This window comes from Rhinolophus ferrumequinum, chromosome 14 (genome assembly GCF_004115265.2).
Source record: "Rhinolophus ferrumequinum isolate MPI-CBG mRhiFer1 chromosome 14, mRhiFer1_v1.p, whole genome shotgun sequence".
NCBI classification, from domain to species: domain Eukaryota; kingdom Metazoa; phylum Chordata; class Mammalia; order Chiroptera; family Rhinolophidae; genus Rhinolophus; species Rhinolophus ferrumequinum.
The window spans coordinates 1,125,648-1,144,238 of NC_046297.1; the positions used below are offsets into that span (position 1 = coordinate 1,125,648).

The 18,591-nt window shown below is 44.4% G+C and overlaps 1 protein-coding gene across 1 annotated transcript in view; it reads left to right on the top strand.

The window, feature by feature from the left end:
* The window catches only part of MMP16 (matrix metallopeptidase 16), a 162,402-nt gene that overhangs the window by 86,916 nt on the left and 56,895 nt on the right, over positions 1-18,591 (top strand). The window contains 2 exon segments of the mRNA XM_033126614.1: positions 1,239-1,361; positions 9,096-9,400. Coding sequence (XP_032982505.1) covers positions 1,239-1,361; positions 9,096-9,400 — 428 coding nt within the window.

Here is an 18,591-nt window from a genome sequence, read left to right on the forward strand (position 1 = left end):
CAAGACATCTCTTGTGATCTGGACATTTTAATAAATGCAAAGAGTGATTTTCTGAAGTAATTCTACAGTCATTGTAAACTAGGCGGGATTTGTTAGGTCTGACAACTACAATGTGTTCACTTGCTGGGGCAGAATGAAAAGGAGAGAACGGCAGTGCTTATTGGAAATACACCATCTTTCTTAAAAAGTGACTGTCATGATTTCATTGTTGCATGAAATTATTCTTATGTTTATAAAAGCTGAATTGCTGATTTATCCATGTAACATGTAAACTGTTTTATTCATTTTCACAAAATGGACATCTTTAGGAAGTCATCTCCACAGCTAGCTCTATTCCATTTAAAGAGTATAGAAATCGTTAAGTGTTTGGTGAAATACAGCAAAAATTGATTCTTTTCTTATTTCCACTTTCTGAAGCATATTGCACCATAAAGGTTCTGCATTAGCTTTGCAACTGTTAAATTAAATGGGATATTGAACGGTAAAGCCATTTTATGAGTCACTAAAGAAAAACTACTCAAAATCATAAAAATCTTTCTCCTTAGATGAGAAGCAAGAGTATGTAGAAATATGACAATGCTCAAATGAGACTCTAAAAGAAGTTCGACAACTGTATTCGTATTCAAAAGTAATAAATCAATAAAGAAGCATTTTATTTTCCTAACTCAGATATGTTTAAAGCTTGTGTGATGCTGAACCTCATACTCAGAAAAAAATTGTCTTAAGCCTTAAATTCGGTTATTAAAGACCCAAAGCAAATGGCTGCTACTTGGAAGCTAAAGACAAAGTGGAAAGAGGAACAGGGTGCAGAAAGCAAATGTTGCTGAAACAGACAAAGCCCAATGTTGCTTCCTGTGGAAGCAGGAAGACATCAGCCTGCACCTTCGTGACTCTTCATGTCATAGAATAGACTTTAAAAATGGTTGAATGTTAAAACTAGAAGAGACCTTAGTGATAATTTATTTTTAAAGTCTCATTTTATGAGACTCGGTCTACAGTTAACTAAAAATACATTAGAGAAAAATAGCTAAAGGATCTGAATGGTAAACTGGTGATTCTTGATCATCCCGGAAAAACAATATGCTTCCTACTTCGCTCAGGCTGCAAGAACATGGGCAGTTTTCTCCCGTATGTTTTCCCATGTCGTGAGTACGGTCATAGATTAGCGTGTCACTGATTTCCTTTGAACTGCATGACTGCAGTGGCTGGTCAGTAATTGTACCTCCTGCTTTTTGCAGCTGGATGAAGAAGCCTCGATGTGGAGTGCCCGACCAGACCACAGGTAGCTCCCAGTTTCACGTCCGCCGAAAACGATACGCGTTGACGGGGCAGAAGTGGCAACACAAGCACATAACCTACAGGTATGAGAGCCGACGTCGGATGTCCGGCTTTACACTTCCTCACAGCTGCTTATGGGGAGGCTTTCCTTTGGCATCATAAGCACGCTGACTGCACGGGACATACGGTGTGTGGCTAACACAAGGAACGTTACACTGCAATCGAGAACGAGACTAACGGTCCATTTGGGGGCCTCGTACACATTCCTGGAGCCCTCGGTCCCGTGTGACTGACCTCCAGGCTGCTGCGAATGAAAGCCGGTGCTGGGGGGTCTGACAGTATGAGTATTCTAGCACAAGTACCATCAGTCTACGAAAAGATGCAGCTGAAATAGGTAAATAACTGCCGTGTCCAACAGCATGTCTTTGAACCTTATATAACTTGGAGTGTCAGGGTGATTGCATAAGCGTATGGTAAATTACGCTCAGCTTTGCAAAGAAACCGCCAAACGATCAAAGTGCCTGCACCATTTTTGCACATCCCCTGCCATTGATGGATGAGAGTTCCCCCGGGGCTCCATGTCCTCCCAGCACTCGGTGGTGTCCGTGGTTCTGGGGTGTAACCCTTCTGACAGGTGTGCTGTGGTGTCGTGTTGTTGTTTGGTTTCCGTTCCCTGATGGCGTCATGCTGAGCATATCTGAAGGTGCTATTTGCTGTGGGTGTGTCTTCCTCGGTGAGTGTGTGTGAAGGTCTTTGAAGGAAAAGGTGAGTGTCCTCTAACGTCAGTGAGAGTGGTTGACTGATGCTCGTGGGGAGTTCAGCCATGTCCTGCCTGTTTCCTGTCTGCGGGGCTGTCAGTTCCTGAGGGTGTTGAAGTCCTCCACCTAATAGTGTATTTGTCTACTTCTTTGGCAGTTCTGTCAGTCGTTGCCTCGTGTGTTTGCTGTTCTGTCGTTAGGCACATACATGGTAAGGTTTGCTATGTCTTCTGAGAAAAGCAGCCCTGATCAGTATGCAATGCCCACCTTTGTCCCTGCCTCGTCCTTGCTCGGACGTCGGCACGTCTGAAATGTAGTAGTTATTACAGTTTTCTTTTGACAGCGTAGGATGGTGTGTCTTTCTTTGTCCCTTTCTGTTTAATCTTATCAGTGTCTTTAGATGTAAAGTGGGTTTCTAGGAGAGAACATATGGTTGTTTCTTGCTGTTTAATCCACGCCTTTCATCCGTGTGTTTTGACTGTTCACATTTAAAGTGATTAGTGACTTAGTTAATACGGTCATTCTCTGCTGCCTGTTGCTGCAGGACACTTTTTATTTATTTATCTTTTTTTGGTCTTCCCTCTTTTTCTGCCTTCTGGGGTTTTAAATGAGCATTTTGTATACTTCCATTTTCCCTCCTCGTCCCTCTTTCCCTTCCTTCCTTCCTTCCTTCCTTCCTTCCTTCCTTCCTTCCTTCCTTCCTTCCTAATACAGTCTTTTCCTCCATCACCTTAAAGGTATTTTCACTGGACATAGAATTCAGGAGAAGGGAGAAAACTGTTAAAAGCCATTATGCTCTGTATCTCTGAGACTATTTCTGTTTAGTTTGCTCATTTATTCTGTTCTTTAGATTCTGCATATAAGTGAGATCATATGGTATTTGTCTTTCTCCGTCTGACTTATTTCACTTAGCATAATGTTCTCTAGGTCCATCCATATCGTTGCAATGGTAAGATTTCATTCTTTTTTATGACCTAGTAATACTCCATTGTATAAATGTACCATAATTCTTAATCCAGTCATCTACCGATGGGCATTTCAGTTGTTCTATGTCTTGGCTATTGTGAATAATTCTGCAATAAACATAGGGGTGCATACATTTTTTTTATTAGTATTTTGGATTTCTCCGGATAGATACTTAGGAGTGGAATTGCTGGGTCATAAGGTAGTTCCATTTCCAGTTTTTTGAGGAACCTCCATACCTTTTCCATACTGGCTGCACCAATCTGCAATCTCACCAGCAAGGCACGAGGGTCAACTATAATTTAAAATATATATAGTCACGGGATATGGAGTACAGCATAGGGAATAGAGTCAGTGGAACTGTAACAGCTGCATGTGATGTCAGAGGGGTAGTAGTTGGGGGAGAAGGGTCATCACTTTGTGAGGGGTGTGAATGTCTAACTAGCACATTGTTTTATACACCTGAAACTAATTTAAAAAAAAAAGCCATTCTGCTCAGAACCAATCATAACGCCATGTATGCTGTGAACCTATATTTACATTGTCTCGGCCAACTTTGAATCTTCAGGTGACCAGGTGCCTGTCCCCACAAGTGGCCGTCATCTGAACCATGTGGTTCAGAGCCTGGATGTGGAGTAAGAAAGATCTGAGTTTGAGTCCTGGCTCTGCTACCTGTCACGTGTAAAACCAGGGGCAAGTGACGTAGTCTTCTATGTCTCGGTTTCCCTATGTGCAGAGTGAGTATTGTAATAATACCTCCTACTTAAAGCTTGGGAGAAAATTGTCAGATGATGGAAAAAAACAAAGCTCAGCACAGTGCTCGAAGCACAGCTTGGTAAAAGCCAGCTGTCATGTTTAGTGCTTTTAACTTACCAGACACATTGCAGAAGTTGTTGAGTGAATTCTAACAGGATTATAGAAAGGTGGGAGTGAGAGCTGAGGGTATTACAGTTTTAAGTTAATAGATATACAAGGAGTTAAGAAGTTGCCTTGCATATAGTAAATATGGTGTCAGCATTTGCTACTACTTTTTTATTTTAGGATCAGTTTTGCCTCTTGGATAATTAGGTGTTCCTTCAATTAATGCGACAGCTTATGTGACAGCTGGCGATGCACAGATGAGCTGGGCAGGAGTGGAGTGTTGGGTGGGAGAGTGGGTACGGATGCAGACGCAGAGCGGTGTGCCGTGGGTTCCTTCCAGGTGTGGTGCACTTGGAGCTTGGACCTGCGTCATTGTCTCCTTTTCCTGCCCCCAGAGCCTGGGGGACAGCCTGCTACGCATTACGCCCTCAGGAAAGAGTTGTTGAGTAAACCGGTGAATTCTTAGTAGACTTTGGTTACACTTTATTTAAAACAATTTTAGGCACTAAATGAGTCACATCTTTTTTATCAATTACATTTTTATTTCCCAAATATACTAGTATTATATAAAACAGACTTAGCCTAAGTTCCTTTTCTCTGTAAAATCTAAACCCCAGCATAGTATTTTATGTACTAAGTGACCAATGGGATCCATCTGTGAATTGCCAGATGCACCTATTTTTAACGTTGCACTATGTTCATGAGTTTTCATAATAAATCAGCGTGATAATATTATGTTTCGTTGCATTATGTTAGTTAATATTGGTTTTCCCAGTAAATTCGTCCGCTAGCTAAGCTGCTTCTACGTGATTGTTCTGTGACTGCCAGGGACACACGGAAGTTGTCATTGTACTTGAAAGTCACGCAGAGAAGGGACTGAGAAGTCACTGAGGAGTCGTCTGTCCTGCCCACACACGTCTGTCATTTCTCACTAAACCCAGGGAGCTCACTGAACCTGGGGACCCTGTTCACTTCAAAAAGAACTCACGTTTTGTGTCCAGAGGGAACAGACACCATTGAAATAAGACCCAGAGTCATACAGACTCATCCCGCCTGACCTGGAAAGCTGGCTCCTGGGAAACAGTCTCTAGTCTGTGACCATTTCTCGTACCTGAGAAAAAAAGGTGAACTCGCATCAACTGTACAAACAAAATGTGAACACAAGTAAATTAGCTCTATCAAGCTTTTCAAACATAACCCTCATAGTATTTGTTTCATGGCATTTTTTTTTTTTTTTGCAAATGCATATGAATAATGTTGTGTGTCCTGTGTTAGAGTTGTTAAGTGTCACCGCCTTGCTTCCTGTGGATGCGACGGGCTTCTTGATGCCCTAGTTTCAGTTATTAGTCAGCGTGCGCCTCTCAGTGGCATGAAGGTTTCCAAGCCGGTGTTTGCGGGCGCCCAGCTCAAGGCTTGTCGCCAGCGCCTGAAAAGGCACTCGCCACATTTCAGTCTCTTCCTGAAAGTCAAGGGGACATTAACCTCTCGACAGGGCCCTATGTCCCTGCGTGGTACTCATGACACAAGTGGGGAACAAAGTCCCAGCACACAGGTTCAGATAGAGTGAGTAGCACAGCTTTATTTGGGAGCCAATGTCCCTCCAGAGGCCAGTGCTCTGGTCAGCACAGAAGGTTATACAGAACAGAACAGAATTTAACAACGAACCGAGTCCCAGAGTCAGTCAGGATGGAGAGGGTCCCTGGTCCGGGAGATGCAACTGGGCCCACGGTAGGTCTGATGCGAGCTGGTCTTGCAGGGAAGAACTTCGGGGAGTCCCTGAGTGTGGTGGTTTGCCCCTCGCAGAGGGTCTTAGCCGAGCGCCCAGTCGGACCCCTCACAGCAGGGTTCTGGAGTTCTGCTTTTATCCTCTTTTCCTTGGACTTGTTTACTTCTTAGGTGATAACCAGCAGTTGTTTGCCAGGAGTTGTTTACCTCTTAGGTGATCATCAGAAGTTGCTTGGTAAATGTGTTTATCACTCAGTTTTGTTATGCTCAGTTTCACACAAAAACATGTTTACTTTCACTTCACTCTTATCAATCTCATACATGTGCAGCCATCTCCTGTCCCTACTAGTAAGCAACTTGTTTGCAAACCTCAATCCCACATATATAATACCTTTTATATGCTCTGTACGGGGCTCTAATTCTGAAGTGCACACGTGTGTCTCATATTTATGGAAACATCACGGTTAAAACATTTGGGGAGCTAATGAGTCCATAGCCTTGAAAAACATGGCGCCATGTCTTTAAGTCCATATTTATTCCTCTCTATTACATTATATATACATATTATATAATATAAGCTGTCCTTCTCAGAACTATTATGTTCATGTAAATCACGCTAATACGATGTCATTTATTTTCTCTGCTGCACGAGGGTCCTTTCTGGGAAAACACAGTGATTTCTCCATATGCATCACGTGTGACCCCGACTGCCATTGGCGGTGCCCTCAGAACACGCGTGGACACTCGTTCTCCGTGGTTCTGGGATGGGCCCGCCAGTGCTTGCCTCTGTCTTCTGTTGCTTGAACTTCTGAGATGTCTCTTTGCTACACTCTGTGCCCTTAGTCATTTTCCACCGGAAACAGTGGATTTGTGGAGAGGAGTGACGCCAGGACACCCCCAGCTCACAGCGCCCGTGGTCTTTCAGGGGTGCGGCCGTCACTGCCAGTGCCGTGGGCAGCCCACCGCCCTGACGGCACCACTGCGCCCAGCCAGCCCTTCTCGAACTGCCCCGTTCCCACGTGCTGCTCACTGCCCCTCGGGCTGCAGACTCGGTGCCAGGCGTGTGTGGCTCCTTTTGTCACTGAGATCCCCTTGGCATTTACTCCCCTCACCCCACCCCTCACTCAGGCCACCTGCAGGTGTCTCTGTTGTTGTTCCTCATCCTTCCTCTTATCCCTGAAATACGGAAGTTCTACGAGAGTCACTGACTCTTGCACCTGCAGCATCTCTTGCACCTGCAGCACCCACTTCGTGCTACATCCTTTCAAGTCATCTGTTAGAAGGATACTTGCCGACTAACGAGGGTTTCTGAGATCCCATAGGGTGGGGAAAAAAAAACTACTAGGAAAATTCCTTTAGACAATACTCTGAGTTACACCGTCACTCGGTGTGTCTTTTCAGCCATCAAACAGGAGCACTGGAGGCTAACGCACCGGATGGGGGCTGTGCTGCCTCCAGGCGGGAGCTCACGCTTCTCAAAGAGAGTTCAGAGCATCACGCTGAGTGGAAGGTCAAGTGAAAACAAACAGTAAAGTAGAAACAACAGCAAAACGCTGCACCGCACTCACCCTGAGCAGACCTGCATTCTTTCTCTCTGTCCGTCCTTGGGCTCAGATCAAAACACATGGTGTCTTCCAGCCCACGTCCCACCGTCAGTACGTCTTGGCAGCTGTACCCTCACTACAGACCCCAAATTTCACCATTTCTCAGCGTCTCCCCCGGTCCCCCTTTGGCCCTCAACACCCACCTCTTACCTGAGCTGTGCAGGCGTTCCCCGCGGGTCTGCCTGCTTCAGCGATGGACCCAATCGGGGCCTTTTCCACACAATGGCCCTGTCACGTACTTCATGGTACCTCGCAGGTCACTTCTCTGTGTGTTCACTTCTCCGCCTGTCCCATGGAGCAGAAGGCAGACTGCTTCCCGTGGCCCAGGGGCCGGCCTCCTCCAGTGCCCTGCCCCTGTCTGCTCCACCGATTCTGGTCCTCGCTTCCTGCCCAGACCACACGTCATGCCTTGAATTTACCAGCGTGTCTCCACATCGGGGCCTTCACTTGTGGCCTCCTCTCCCACTGCGTTTCCACATGGTTTGCTTCCTCGTTTTCTTTCTACACAATGAATGATATTCACCATCAGGCAGTCAGTGTAAATATGTTCTGGAATACGCGGTAGCATATAGTGAAAACCTGTGGATGCGTGGTCCAGCTCAGAATTTAAGACAATGATTCTTGAGTCAGAACGTCTGGGTTGAAAAACCAGCTGCATCACTCTAATTTTCTCTAAATCTCAACTTCTTTCTTTGTGAAATAGTATGAATACCCATCTTACCGGTTTACCCAAGCCGTTAAGTAAGTTGCTGCGAAATGCTTGCCAGGCTCATAGTTACGTCCAAAGCCACCCTTTACTGTGATTCCTGCCGAATGTTCGTGATTATCTTGACATAGTTACAGTTGGTTAAAAACACAATCTGCAGGTTATTTTTTCCACTGGAGAACATATCTTAAATCTTTCTCCATTCTGCCAGGGGCCTTGAAAAGGCAAAAGGGATGTCGAGTTCCATATGGGATCCGACATCCCCTTGAGACGCCGTAGTTTGGCTGTTGCTTCGTCACTGGGCATTGTCTGGCCCCCACTTCTCCTTCACGGTGGCACTGCAGTAAATACTCACCGGGATAGCATGCCCTCCTTTGTGGATGATGATGTTTCTTTCGTGCACATATACGGATTCATGGATGTAAGATTCTTGGTTGAAGCACTCTGAAATTTATTGATACCTCTTAGGGACGTGCTCATGGCTTTCCACAAAAATGCTGTGAGCTCACACTCCACAGCACAAAATACACGTATGTGTTTGTTTCAGGTATGTGCAATTTAGAAAAACACACGAAACGAACTGAGAAAAGTGAAATACCTGATTAATGCTGCATAGAGAAAAATATTTATAAATTTTATCCATTTGTTGTCAGCACAGACTAATAATGTCCAAGTTAAGTTAGTTCTTTAAATTTATAAAATTTATGAAATTGGCACATCTGCATGAAAAAGCTTTGCTTATTTTATCCGGAACAAATTAAGTGTGTGCTGAGAACTAAGAAATAACTTTGTATCTGTTGAACTGCTATTCATAGATACATAAAGACACTATTTGGAAATCACTGTTACAACCAGAAAGAAATTGAATGTTGTGTTTCTGCTGGAAGGGCTGCCCGGCCTGACCACCAGGAAAGGGGCTTTTCCGGGGCTGTTCTGGGGCCCAGGGCCTGGTGCGTGGACTGACCCTCCGGCCCCCTTCTGCGGAGGCTTCTCACCGACAGCCCGGCAGGGGCGTGTCACACCGCTCAGAAGTAAATGACACCGTGCAGCCACGTCCAGCTCTAGAAACAAGGCGTGAAGTTCCCTTCTTTTTAACACGGCCGTTTTTCTAACGATTCACTCACCTGAACAGCTGCAAATAGTAGTAAGTCAGACTCTGTGTAACCAGGCCATGCGGTCCTTCTTTTCTCTCAATTCCAGCATAAAGAACGTGACTCCCAAAGTCGGAGACCCTGAGACCCGGAAAGCTATCCGCCGAGCCTTCGACGTGTGGCAGAACGTGACCCCCCTGACCTTCGAGGAGGTCCCCTACAGTGAGCTGGAGAGCGGCAAGCGGGACGTGGACATCACCATCATTTTCGCGTCTGGTTTCCATGGAGACAGCTCGCCCTTCGATGGAGAGGGAGGCTTCCTGGCGCACGCCTACTTCCCGGGCCCGGGCATCGGGGGCGACACGCACTTCGACTCGGACGAGCCCTGGACGCTGGGGAACCCGAACCACGACGGTGAGTGGGCCGTCCTCCCGCGCGGCCGGCGCTCCTCCTTACTGCTGGGAGCCCAGTGACTGCCGGATTTACAGACCGCAGGGTCTGATTCTGCATTTGTTTTTAAAGTTGTAAAACAGTCCACGAGGCTTTGAATGACATTTTAGAACAAGAATTCGTATGGGTCATTAGGCACAGATGGTTTTTCCTGTGGTCTTTGGATTAGAGAGTAGAGCTCTCCGCACGGCGGTCTGTGAATACTCTAAGGTGGGTTTTGTTTCCTACACAGCGTCGCTTAAACGACCCCGCAGTATTTAAGGTGTGGGACATGCGTTGAACAAATATCACTGTTTTTCTCCACTTGATTCTAGTGTTTGCACTTGACAGTTAGCCCTGATAGGTGTTTGCGGTGTGGCTCCGACGTGTCTTTTCTGTTATTCCGTCTGCTGTACAATGTTGCCCCCGTCCCTCTTTCCCCTTATCCATTCCTTTGGCCTCTCAATCTCATTCAACCCCATAATGTACTGTTTTGTATTATATCTTTATTTATTTTTATCAAAAACCAGTTTCTTGCCCATCTGTTTCAACACGTCAGTTTTCTAATACTTATAATTATTCTGATAAGCTAACGACATGTAAAAATAAGAAACTCGATGCCTAAAAGAATACTTATTGAGTTAAGAAGCGTGTGTTTCTTCCTACACAACACTCCAGACTTCAGTTTTACACGTACAAAAATATTCGTAGAATTTTAGGATCCTGCAATTACAAGGCTCCAAAGCAGCCAGCTCCGAGAACCCTGTAGATATAATCAAGACGTAGATATTTTCCTTTCTCACCAGAGTAGAATGTCATTGAAAATAAAAGCATGCACTGTCTTAATGACCGGTAACCAGCGAATAGCACCGATCATTCTCCGTGATGAGTTAAGCCGTCAGTCAGCTTCGGTGGTTCGTTAGAAGGCTTAGTGAGCTGGCTGGTGTAATAGCCATGCATTTTTAGAACACGCAGCCTTCAAACACCAGGTAGAATGAAGTAGGTTGAGTTAAACTTAAAAATAACATCAAATTTCAAAGGAAGAAAACACAATAAATAACTAGTTATTCATGTTTTCCGAAAGCAAAGAAAATATCTAACGTTAAACAAAATGATGCTTTGAATTGTCATCAATAGGTGTACTGGCTACAATATTAAATGGTGTTTCATTTTTAAAAGCTGGTTTGGAGACAGCTTGCAGGTGCGTGGGGGTGGGGGGGGGGGGATGTCACCACCGCAGAATGAAAAGCAGGTGCTCCGGGGTCCCACAGCCCTGTGTGCGGTCCCTGCGCCGAGCGCGGGGCCAGGACCTCCGTGCGCTGGTGCTGTGGGGCCTCGCGTTGCGGGGCTGGAGCTGCGGGCCCCAGTGCTTCCGGTTCAGGACTGTGGAACCCACTCCACCTGGGCAGCTAATCAGGAAATACCCACAGCACGACAGGCGTAAATCATGTAACGTGAAATGTGTTTGTTTTATTTGTATCAGCATCCTCATGCATTTCAGTGGAGTAGTTCTGAGGTCCTTAATGGTTGGAATTATTCTGACACTGGGAGGGCCGTGTGCATTCTAAATAACCGTGTAAAGCAGAACTTACACAGTGGTGGGCCTGTGCTGACATGGGTGCCACCAATTTGCTTCCAAGGAGAAGACTCGCTTCCAAAATCCCAGACTGAGAAAATTATATTTCATTCTTATAGTGGAGCTAATTGTTAAGGCTTCTTGAAATCTGTAGCTTTGGAGTTGTGTTCATTTGACTTTATGGCCGCATGCATTTAAAATGATGCTTTAAATCCTACATGGAGGAGACGTGCCTATGAAATGGCCTATATTTCCTCTTAAAATATTGAAATCCTCAAGAAAGCTGCAGAAATGCTGTAGATATATCCTCTCTTAGCTGGTTTTGCTACACATCAATCAATACTTTTTGGAAATAAACAAGAAGTCTTCAGAACAAATCTGAAATAACATAGGGATGAGAATGTTTGCACTGATTTGAGTGTGATCAGTGTGAGGGATGCGTACGTGTTTGGTAGGACTATAAGTTTCCCTAGGAATGTCTGTGTGGAGAAGAATTCTGACATAAAGCCCCGCGCTGACGCTACAGGGAAGCCCCTGGACTGACTGCCATTGTATGCTAAGACATCTTACACTGGAGAAGTCTAATAATTTCTGTACTTCTGTCCGTGGGCTTATTATTAATAACCTAAACAAAACGAGGATTTAATATTTAGTGCTTCATTTGGAGGAAAATATTTCTGTACTGGTCAAATAAGAATATGTTTCTTTTTGAGTGAGCTTAAAGGAAATGATTCTGCAAAATAACAGTGTTCCGGTTTTGTAGGGGATTAGGGAGAAGTTAACTGACTGTTCCAGGCGTAGCACCATAAAGATTTACTGCTTAATTGAAATTCAGACTTTCAACTGGCAAGCAGGGCACCTGGGGGGTGCCATGGGGAGTACCGATCATTATCAGAAGAACAGCCTCTAGCTTTGCTTGTGGTGCTGGGGAACGTGGGGAGAATTAATGTGTTTGTGCATCCCAGATCCTAACCTGGTGAGATGGCCTTTCCGTATCCCAGATACACAAGGCACAGTTCTGATACCTTCTTTGATGAACTTTTTCTTTAGTGAAGTCTTCCTATGCCCCCAGGCTTGCTCACCTGAATTGTTTTCTTTCTCTCCTATTCGCTGCTCTTAGCACCTACAACACAGAGCTGCCTGATAATTTAGCAAAAATGCAAATGAAAGAGCCTCTTGATAAGTTCTCAGCTCATTTTCCACAGCATATTGCTCAGCTAATGAAGGCAATTTGAATTCCGTCTACCTCAAAGGAGATAAACAGTGTCTCCGGCTGCCAGCAACCCTTCATTCCCTCTTCCTCCTTCCAATCATTTTGCTCAGAATCCTGATACCTTTCGAGAAATCAATCTGAAGCCCATTAAGTAAATTACACAATAGTTATATTAAAATAAGTGTGTGCACACACGTGCACACACACACACACACACATCTAATAAAAATGCCCTTTGTAAAGTGGTTTTTTGGTCTGTTTGTTTTTTTTTTTTGTTTTCATGGAGTGGAAAAGGGAAACATGTGCAGAGTAATTCTAAGTAGAAAGTGTCCCTGTGACATGGTTTTTGAAAAGCATGCATTGCCTGAGTGTGCGCTGGAAAATTTAACTCGAGCAAAATGTTAAGATTCATTTTGAGCCTCATTATCATATCGTTTCCTTGGCTACAGCATCGAGTTTCAAAGGCACTATCAATGTAAACACAAACTTGTCACAAAGATTCTTTCTAATCAGACAAGTATCTGTCATAGTACTAGGATTTCAAACTGATCATGTCTAAGCAGAAAGGTTACCTATGAAATTGAATAGAACTATGACAGTGAACCACCTAGACCAGGGGTGTCGAAACTGCAGCCCGCGGGCCAACTGCGGCCCGTGATCCACTGTAAATTGGCCCGCAGCAAATTCCAAAAGTATATTTAGTTTACTTAAATAAACCAGGTGAGGCAATACGTACTTCACCTCAAATGAGTGGCCCGGCTGTCTGGGTATTTTACCGCATATGGCCCTTGGTAAAAAACGTTGAAAAAAGTTTGGAGAACTCTGCCCTAGAGGCATGTCTGAGTTTACCACCTCGCTGCAATTCTGTTAACAAACAGAATGCATTGTGTTGGCTCTGTTTACAGTCACAAAGGTCAGTGCCTAAAGTAAGGTGGTGACCAGGGCTGTAATGGCTTCTGTCTAGAAACCAGGAGAGGGAAACCACAATATAACCTTCATCTGAGACATCCAAGCAGTACATCCATTGCCTCATTGTGATACTTGAGTTTGTGTGTCAGCTTGACGGGGCTGAAGGATGCCCAGAGAGTGGCTCGGTGTTTCTGCGTGCGTCTGTGAGAGTATTTCTGGACGAGGTGAGCATTTGAATCAGCAGACAGTACAGAAGCCCCCCGCCCCCTGAGTGGGCGTCCGCCAGTCCACTGAGGCCCACACAGGAGAAGGCAGTGGGCAGGGGAGCCGTCTCTCCCGAACCGAGACGCACCTCCTTCTTCATCTGTAACCAGCAGCCTCCAGGGTCTGAGGCCTTCGGACTTGCATGGATGGTACGCCCGCTCTCCTGGGTCTGCTCAGCCTCCATGGGCCCTGAGCTCTCTGCTGTAGTAAATCTCCTCTTCTGTGTCCCTCTCTGTTTATCCCATTAATTCTGTATCTGGAGAATCCTTAGTTATCAAACACAAAATGGTCAAATTCTCTGTCCAAGCCCACTCATTCTTTGCATAAACCTGCTTTAAGTTGAATGTCTTCGTGACGTGCTGCTTGACAGTGGACATGTTTTGTGTGGATGGTGTGGAGAGCTTGGTCGCTGGTGTGCTGCTACAGTCAGCGCCTGCCCAGAGAACACTAGCCGTGTGTCACCTCCCACCCTGTCCTGCTACGTAATCTATTTCTCAGGTGCCGTCCGCATTTGGACTTTGATTTCTCAGGACAGGAAAAGTCGGATACCAAACAGATGTTTTCTGAGAGGCCTAGAAGTGCTACGGTCGGCAGGAGTATTTTGTCCATCAGTGTGTCCGGTGCTTTTGGAAGCTGAGGGGAGGGCCGGGTAGGATGGGGCAGCCAAGGCCCTTACGCCACCTAAAACCAGCATACTTGTGGAGCTCTGAAATTCTGAAACTAGTAAGTCTCTGTCACACATTCTTGCCATACCGTGTCTTACCCAAAGTGGGGGGCTTTCTCTCCAAGGAGTTTGCCTTTCAAAATGTCGATAGAGGTTTCTCGTTTGTCTGCTTGTTTTTGTGACCCTGGCTTCCTTCCATGCCTCTTGGAATGAGGTTCGTGTCACTGGGTTAGTTGGCTTCATGGCGGTACCCTGGTGACCTGAGGTTTGAGAGCCCTGGCTTTCCCTAAACCTCGACGACCTGGCATCATGCGATGGCTGTGCATTGTCTACGTGGGTATGTAGTATAATTAGATCCCTGTGTGCCCTTTGATGATAGAAGATGCACTGGTGTCACCACATTTGCAATGTTACTTCATGGTGTCAGTTTTAACAAAGCATACGGAGGGATCGTGAACATTAAAATGCATATAATGTAGATTTCTTGATAAATGAAACAGATGAAACCAGAACTTTCAGTGGCGTAACAGTATAATTTTATTTCTTGCTTGTGTGGTGGGGCAGGGAGCCGTCCCGTCACTCAGGCAGAGACCCAGGGTCGTGGAGGCTCAGCCATCACCAGCATGTGAGCTCCACAGCTGCCCCGGCGTCAGCCTCCAGACAGCAGCTGGGAGAACGCGGTGGGTTTGCTTACGGGGGTGTTACATGCTGGGGCTGCCAGAGGAAATAGCATCCTTCCACAGCTTGTACCAGTCCCATGGCCACACCGCGTCACGGGATGCTGGAGAATGGCGGTGGGTGTGACCAGTGACTGACCATGGCTGCCACACGGACGTGCTGGCAAGTGAAGCGATGCCAGTTTGGCCTCACATAGACTGCACCTGTGGGCAAGGGGCTGGACATGGTCTGCCTAATACGGATACTGACCTATGGACTGTTGGTTTGCTTCTGACTTAGTCTGTGTGGGAATGTTCTTTCTATCAATGAATCATCTTCATCTAGGTTATTTATCATTAAATCTAAGTGGCCACCAACAAGGTAAAATAATGTGGAATTTTCAACTTTAGCCATGAGTTGATCCGTGTAGAAAATCGATTTCTTTAAGTTTTTGAAAAATCCAGTTGGTTGGAATGAATAACTTGATAGTTTCATTGCCTAAATTATCAAGGCTAATAATGAATTTCTACCTTCATTTTGTGCATTCTTAAAAATTTTTTTGCAAAGTTACAACCATACCGTTACGAAACCTGGCGTACTACCATTGTACTAATTTCCGTACAATTTAAACACAACAAAACTATCCAGTAGTTATTACCAAACTGAACTTATCGCTCTCTTCTTCATTTGAAATGAAATGTTGCCCAAGTTCCCTCCTCCGCAGCCTGCCGACTCCACATCAGAGCAGCCCCAGAAGTGGCCCTGTTGTCACCCACAGTGGAAATGGTCGTTGGGCACTGATTTCATGCCCCAGACAGCCAGACTGCGGTCTTCGGGGAGGGTCCACCCCTGTCAGGCAAGTGTGCCGAACAAAGGGATTGGACCGCAGACTGGGGATCACCAGCCTGCTCGCCAAGCTCCATGACAGGTTATTTGAGCAGCATGCAAGAGAAAGGTAGGGACATCAGGAGGTAATTAAGAAACCCTCTCTGCTGGTTATCATCAGGTCCATTCCAAGTTACGTAAAGAAGAAAACAGTAAAGGACGAATAATATTAGGAGCCAAACGTAATTCAGCATTTAGCGTGTCCCAGATGCTAGATGAATTTTCTTTGTGTATATAACTCATTTATTTCACACAACAAGCTTCTAAAGTAGAAAGTGTGATTGCTTCCATTTTGCAAGGGAACCAAGGCACAGAAAATTTGCTAACTTGCCCAAGTTTACCTGGAACAGCAAAAACAGAATGATACCCTTAGAAGAATCCTAAAGAATCAGAGAGAAAGGGTGTTAGTTGGATGGAGACTTAAGAGAAAAGCTTGTGACTGAAAATAGTTTATCAAGTGAACCAGAAAAACGATATTGGAGACGTCCCAGAATACTCAGGAAAGCTCTCTATGGAGCAGGAAATGAGAACCTTTTATTACAGTAAAAGCAGAATCTGTCATGTGGAAGAAAATCTCGGTAAACATTTTCAGAAAAGCATGAAAAGATAAAATGATGTGAAGTTCAGGATATTTATAGAAGCCCTGGGAGATAGCTCCAGCTGAAGAATTATAGGTTGTCCCAGCGAGGGAAGAGTGGAAAAAGTAAAGTAACAGAATCAAGCAAATGAGGAATAGCAACACTGCCCCTTGTTCTAAATTAAGACAGTACCATGCGATTCAAAAGGAGACATCACATGCACTGTAAAATGAACAAAGTCAGATCCATGAATAAGAGTAAGTACATCCTTGCTGTTACCTGAGTAGGTTCTCACTCCCGGGGGCCCTGGGAATGGCTGCGCTGCCTCATCAAGGTAAGGAAGACAGAGATGGAGAAAGAAGATTTTCAGAACAGACAGATGGAAAAGACACTTCACCTACAGCTAGATAAGAAGACATTTTACCCAAACAACAAGGAAATCCAGAAGACAATGCAGTGTTTTTAAATGCTAAGAGAAAATAACTGTCATCCTAGAATTACCCAGCAAAACTATCATTCAAGGGTTAGGATACAATAGAAATAAATAAATAAAAAGTGAGAAAATTGATCATCCATTTAACACGTGTAAAAGGCTTTCTGAGACATGTAGTACAGGATGAAAGAAAAAAGTCCTAGAGGAAGAATCTTAGATGAAAGGAAGAATTTTGATCAAAGAAATTCATAAATATTATATGTATAAAATAATGTATACTCTGTACAATTAAAAAGAAGCTTATTGAACAATAATAACATGTAAACCAGGGAAGGAGAGAATAGAAGTAAGTTATTCTAAAGCTCTTATGTTGTTTAACAGTAAAGAAATAAATCTTATATTATAGTTAAGTGGGGATAGTAAATATTTAAGGATAACCAATAAAACATAAATTTTAAGGGGAGTATAACTTCCAAAGCAATAGTGGGGAAAACAGTAGAAGAAAACAAAAATAAATTTTAAATGGCAACAGAAAAAACCTACAGTTTTTGAAAGCAAGAAAAGAAAAATAATTGTGTAAAACAGAACAAATTAAAAAAATCAGAATGTAAGAATTTAAAAATTCCAAATATAGCAGTAACCTCAGTAAGTGTAAATAGACTAAACTTTCCAGTTACAAAGCAAAGTTCTTAAATAAATAAAAGGAAAATCCCGGTGTCTACAGTTTATAATAATACCCAGAATGTTGCAGCGCATGTCAGTGGGGTGTAAATCAGAAAGAACCATTACACGTGGTGCATACAAGTATAAACTTATCAGGCCATGGGGCAAAAACCTAGTAAAATTGAACATTTCCATTTGCTATGATTGAAAACTTTCATATCTAGATCCATTGATTGTCTAACCCACATGTAGCCCTTGTGTGCCAGGAGAATGTTTTCACACCGGCCGTGCTGGTCACAGCAAAGAAAGAGCCACCTGCATGTCTGTTAGGAGAGCAGATATGGACTTCCTGTTTGTTTGTTTACAAAAGGGAATAAAAGGGAAAGGAAACAAGGTTATATCGCCAGAAGAAAAAGGGTGGTTCTTAGAGAAAAACGAGGGGGGGGGCCAAGTAAAGAAGAGAAAGAGTAGAAACCTTATCAAGGGTGTGTTTCCGACTCAGAAGCGAGAAAAGGGAGGAAAGACACAGGTGCATAAATGTGCCCTGAAGCGGGGGGGAAATGTGTCCCAGTCGGAAGAATAGTGACTAGGCTGAGGGGCCCAGGGACGGAACCTGGGCAGCGTAGGGTATACACAAGATGTCAGGGTTCTGTGTGGACGTCAAGATGATGGATTCCGGGCGAGGTCAGTGTTATGCTTCATAATTGCCATGCATGTTAGGTGTATTGTTTTACGTGTATCACATAGTACAGGTTACAATTACATATTTGGAAGAGGGTCTAGCAAAGAGCATTGAACCCCCAAATGCGATTTTATGTTGATCAAATTGTACCAATCACATTGACATTTCATGCAAAAGAAGCATGTGAATTGAGAATTAAAGGAAACGTATAATTTCGACAGAAACAGGGAGGGGACTATTAAGGCAAAACAACTGTGTGGGGAGACTCGGGGAGAAGGAAAGGATGAGGAGCCGTGCGTCTAGAGCAGGGCTTCTCCACCTCAGCTCTGCTGCCCTCTGGGACGGACGCCGCGTTCCTGGGCAGGGTCGCTCAGTGCAACCCGATACCTGGCCACTCTCAGCCGCTGGCCCTTGACTTTCACACCTTGACTTTCACATGGCACATCTTTTTGTCTTCTTGGAGTTTAAAAATTTTCCCTGTAAAGAGATGCAAAATGTGTTTCTTTATTTCTTCAAACACAGAATGTGTTTAGCAGACAGTATTTTTATCCATTTCCTTTTCTTAAGTTTTTGATGTGAAATAATTGGTTTTCTGAGTTCTTGTAGGCAGCAGTGCTTTCTAATCAAAATGTTATGAAATGCACTCAGTAAG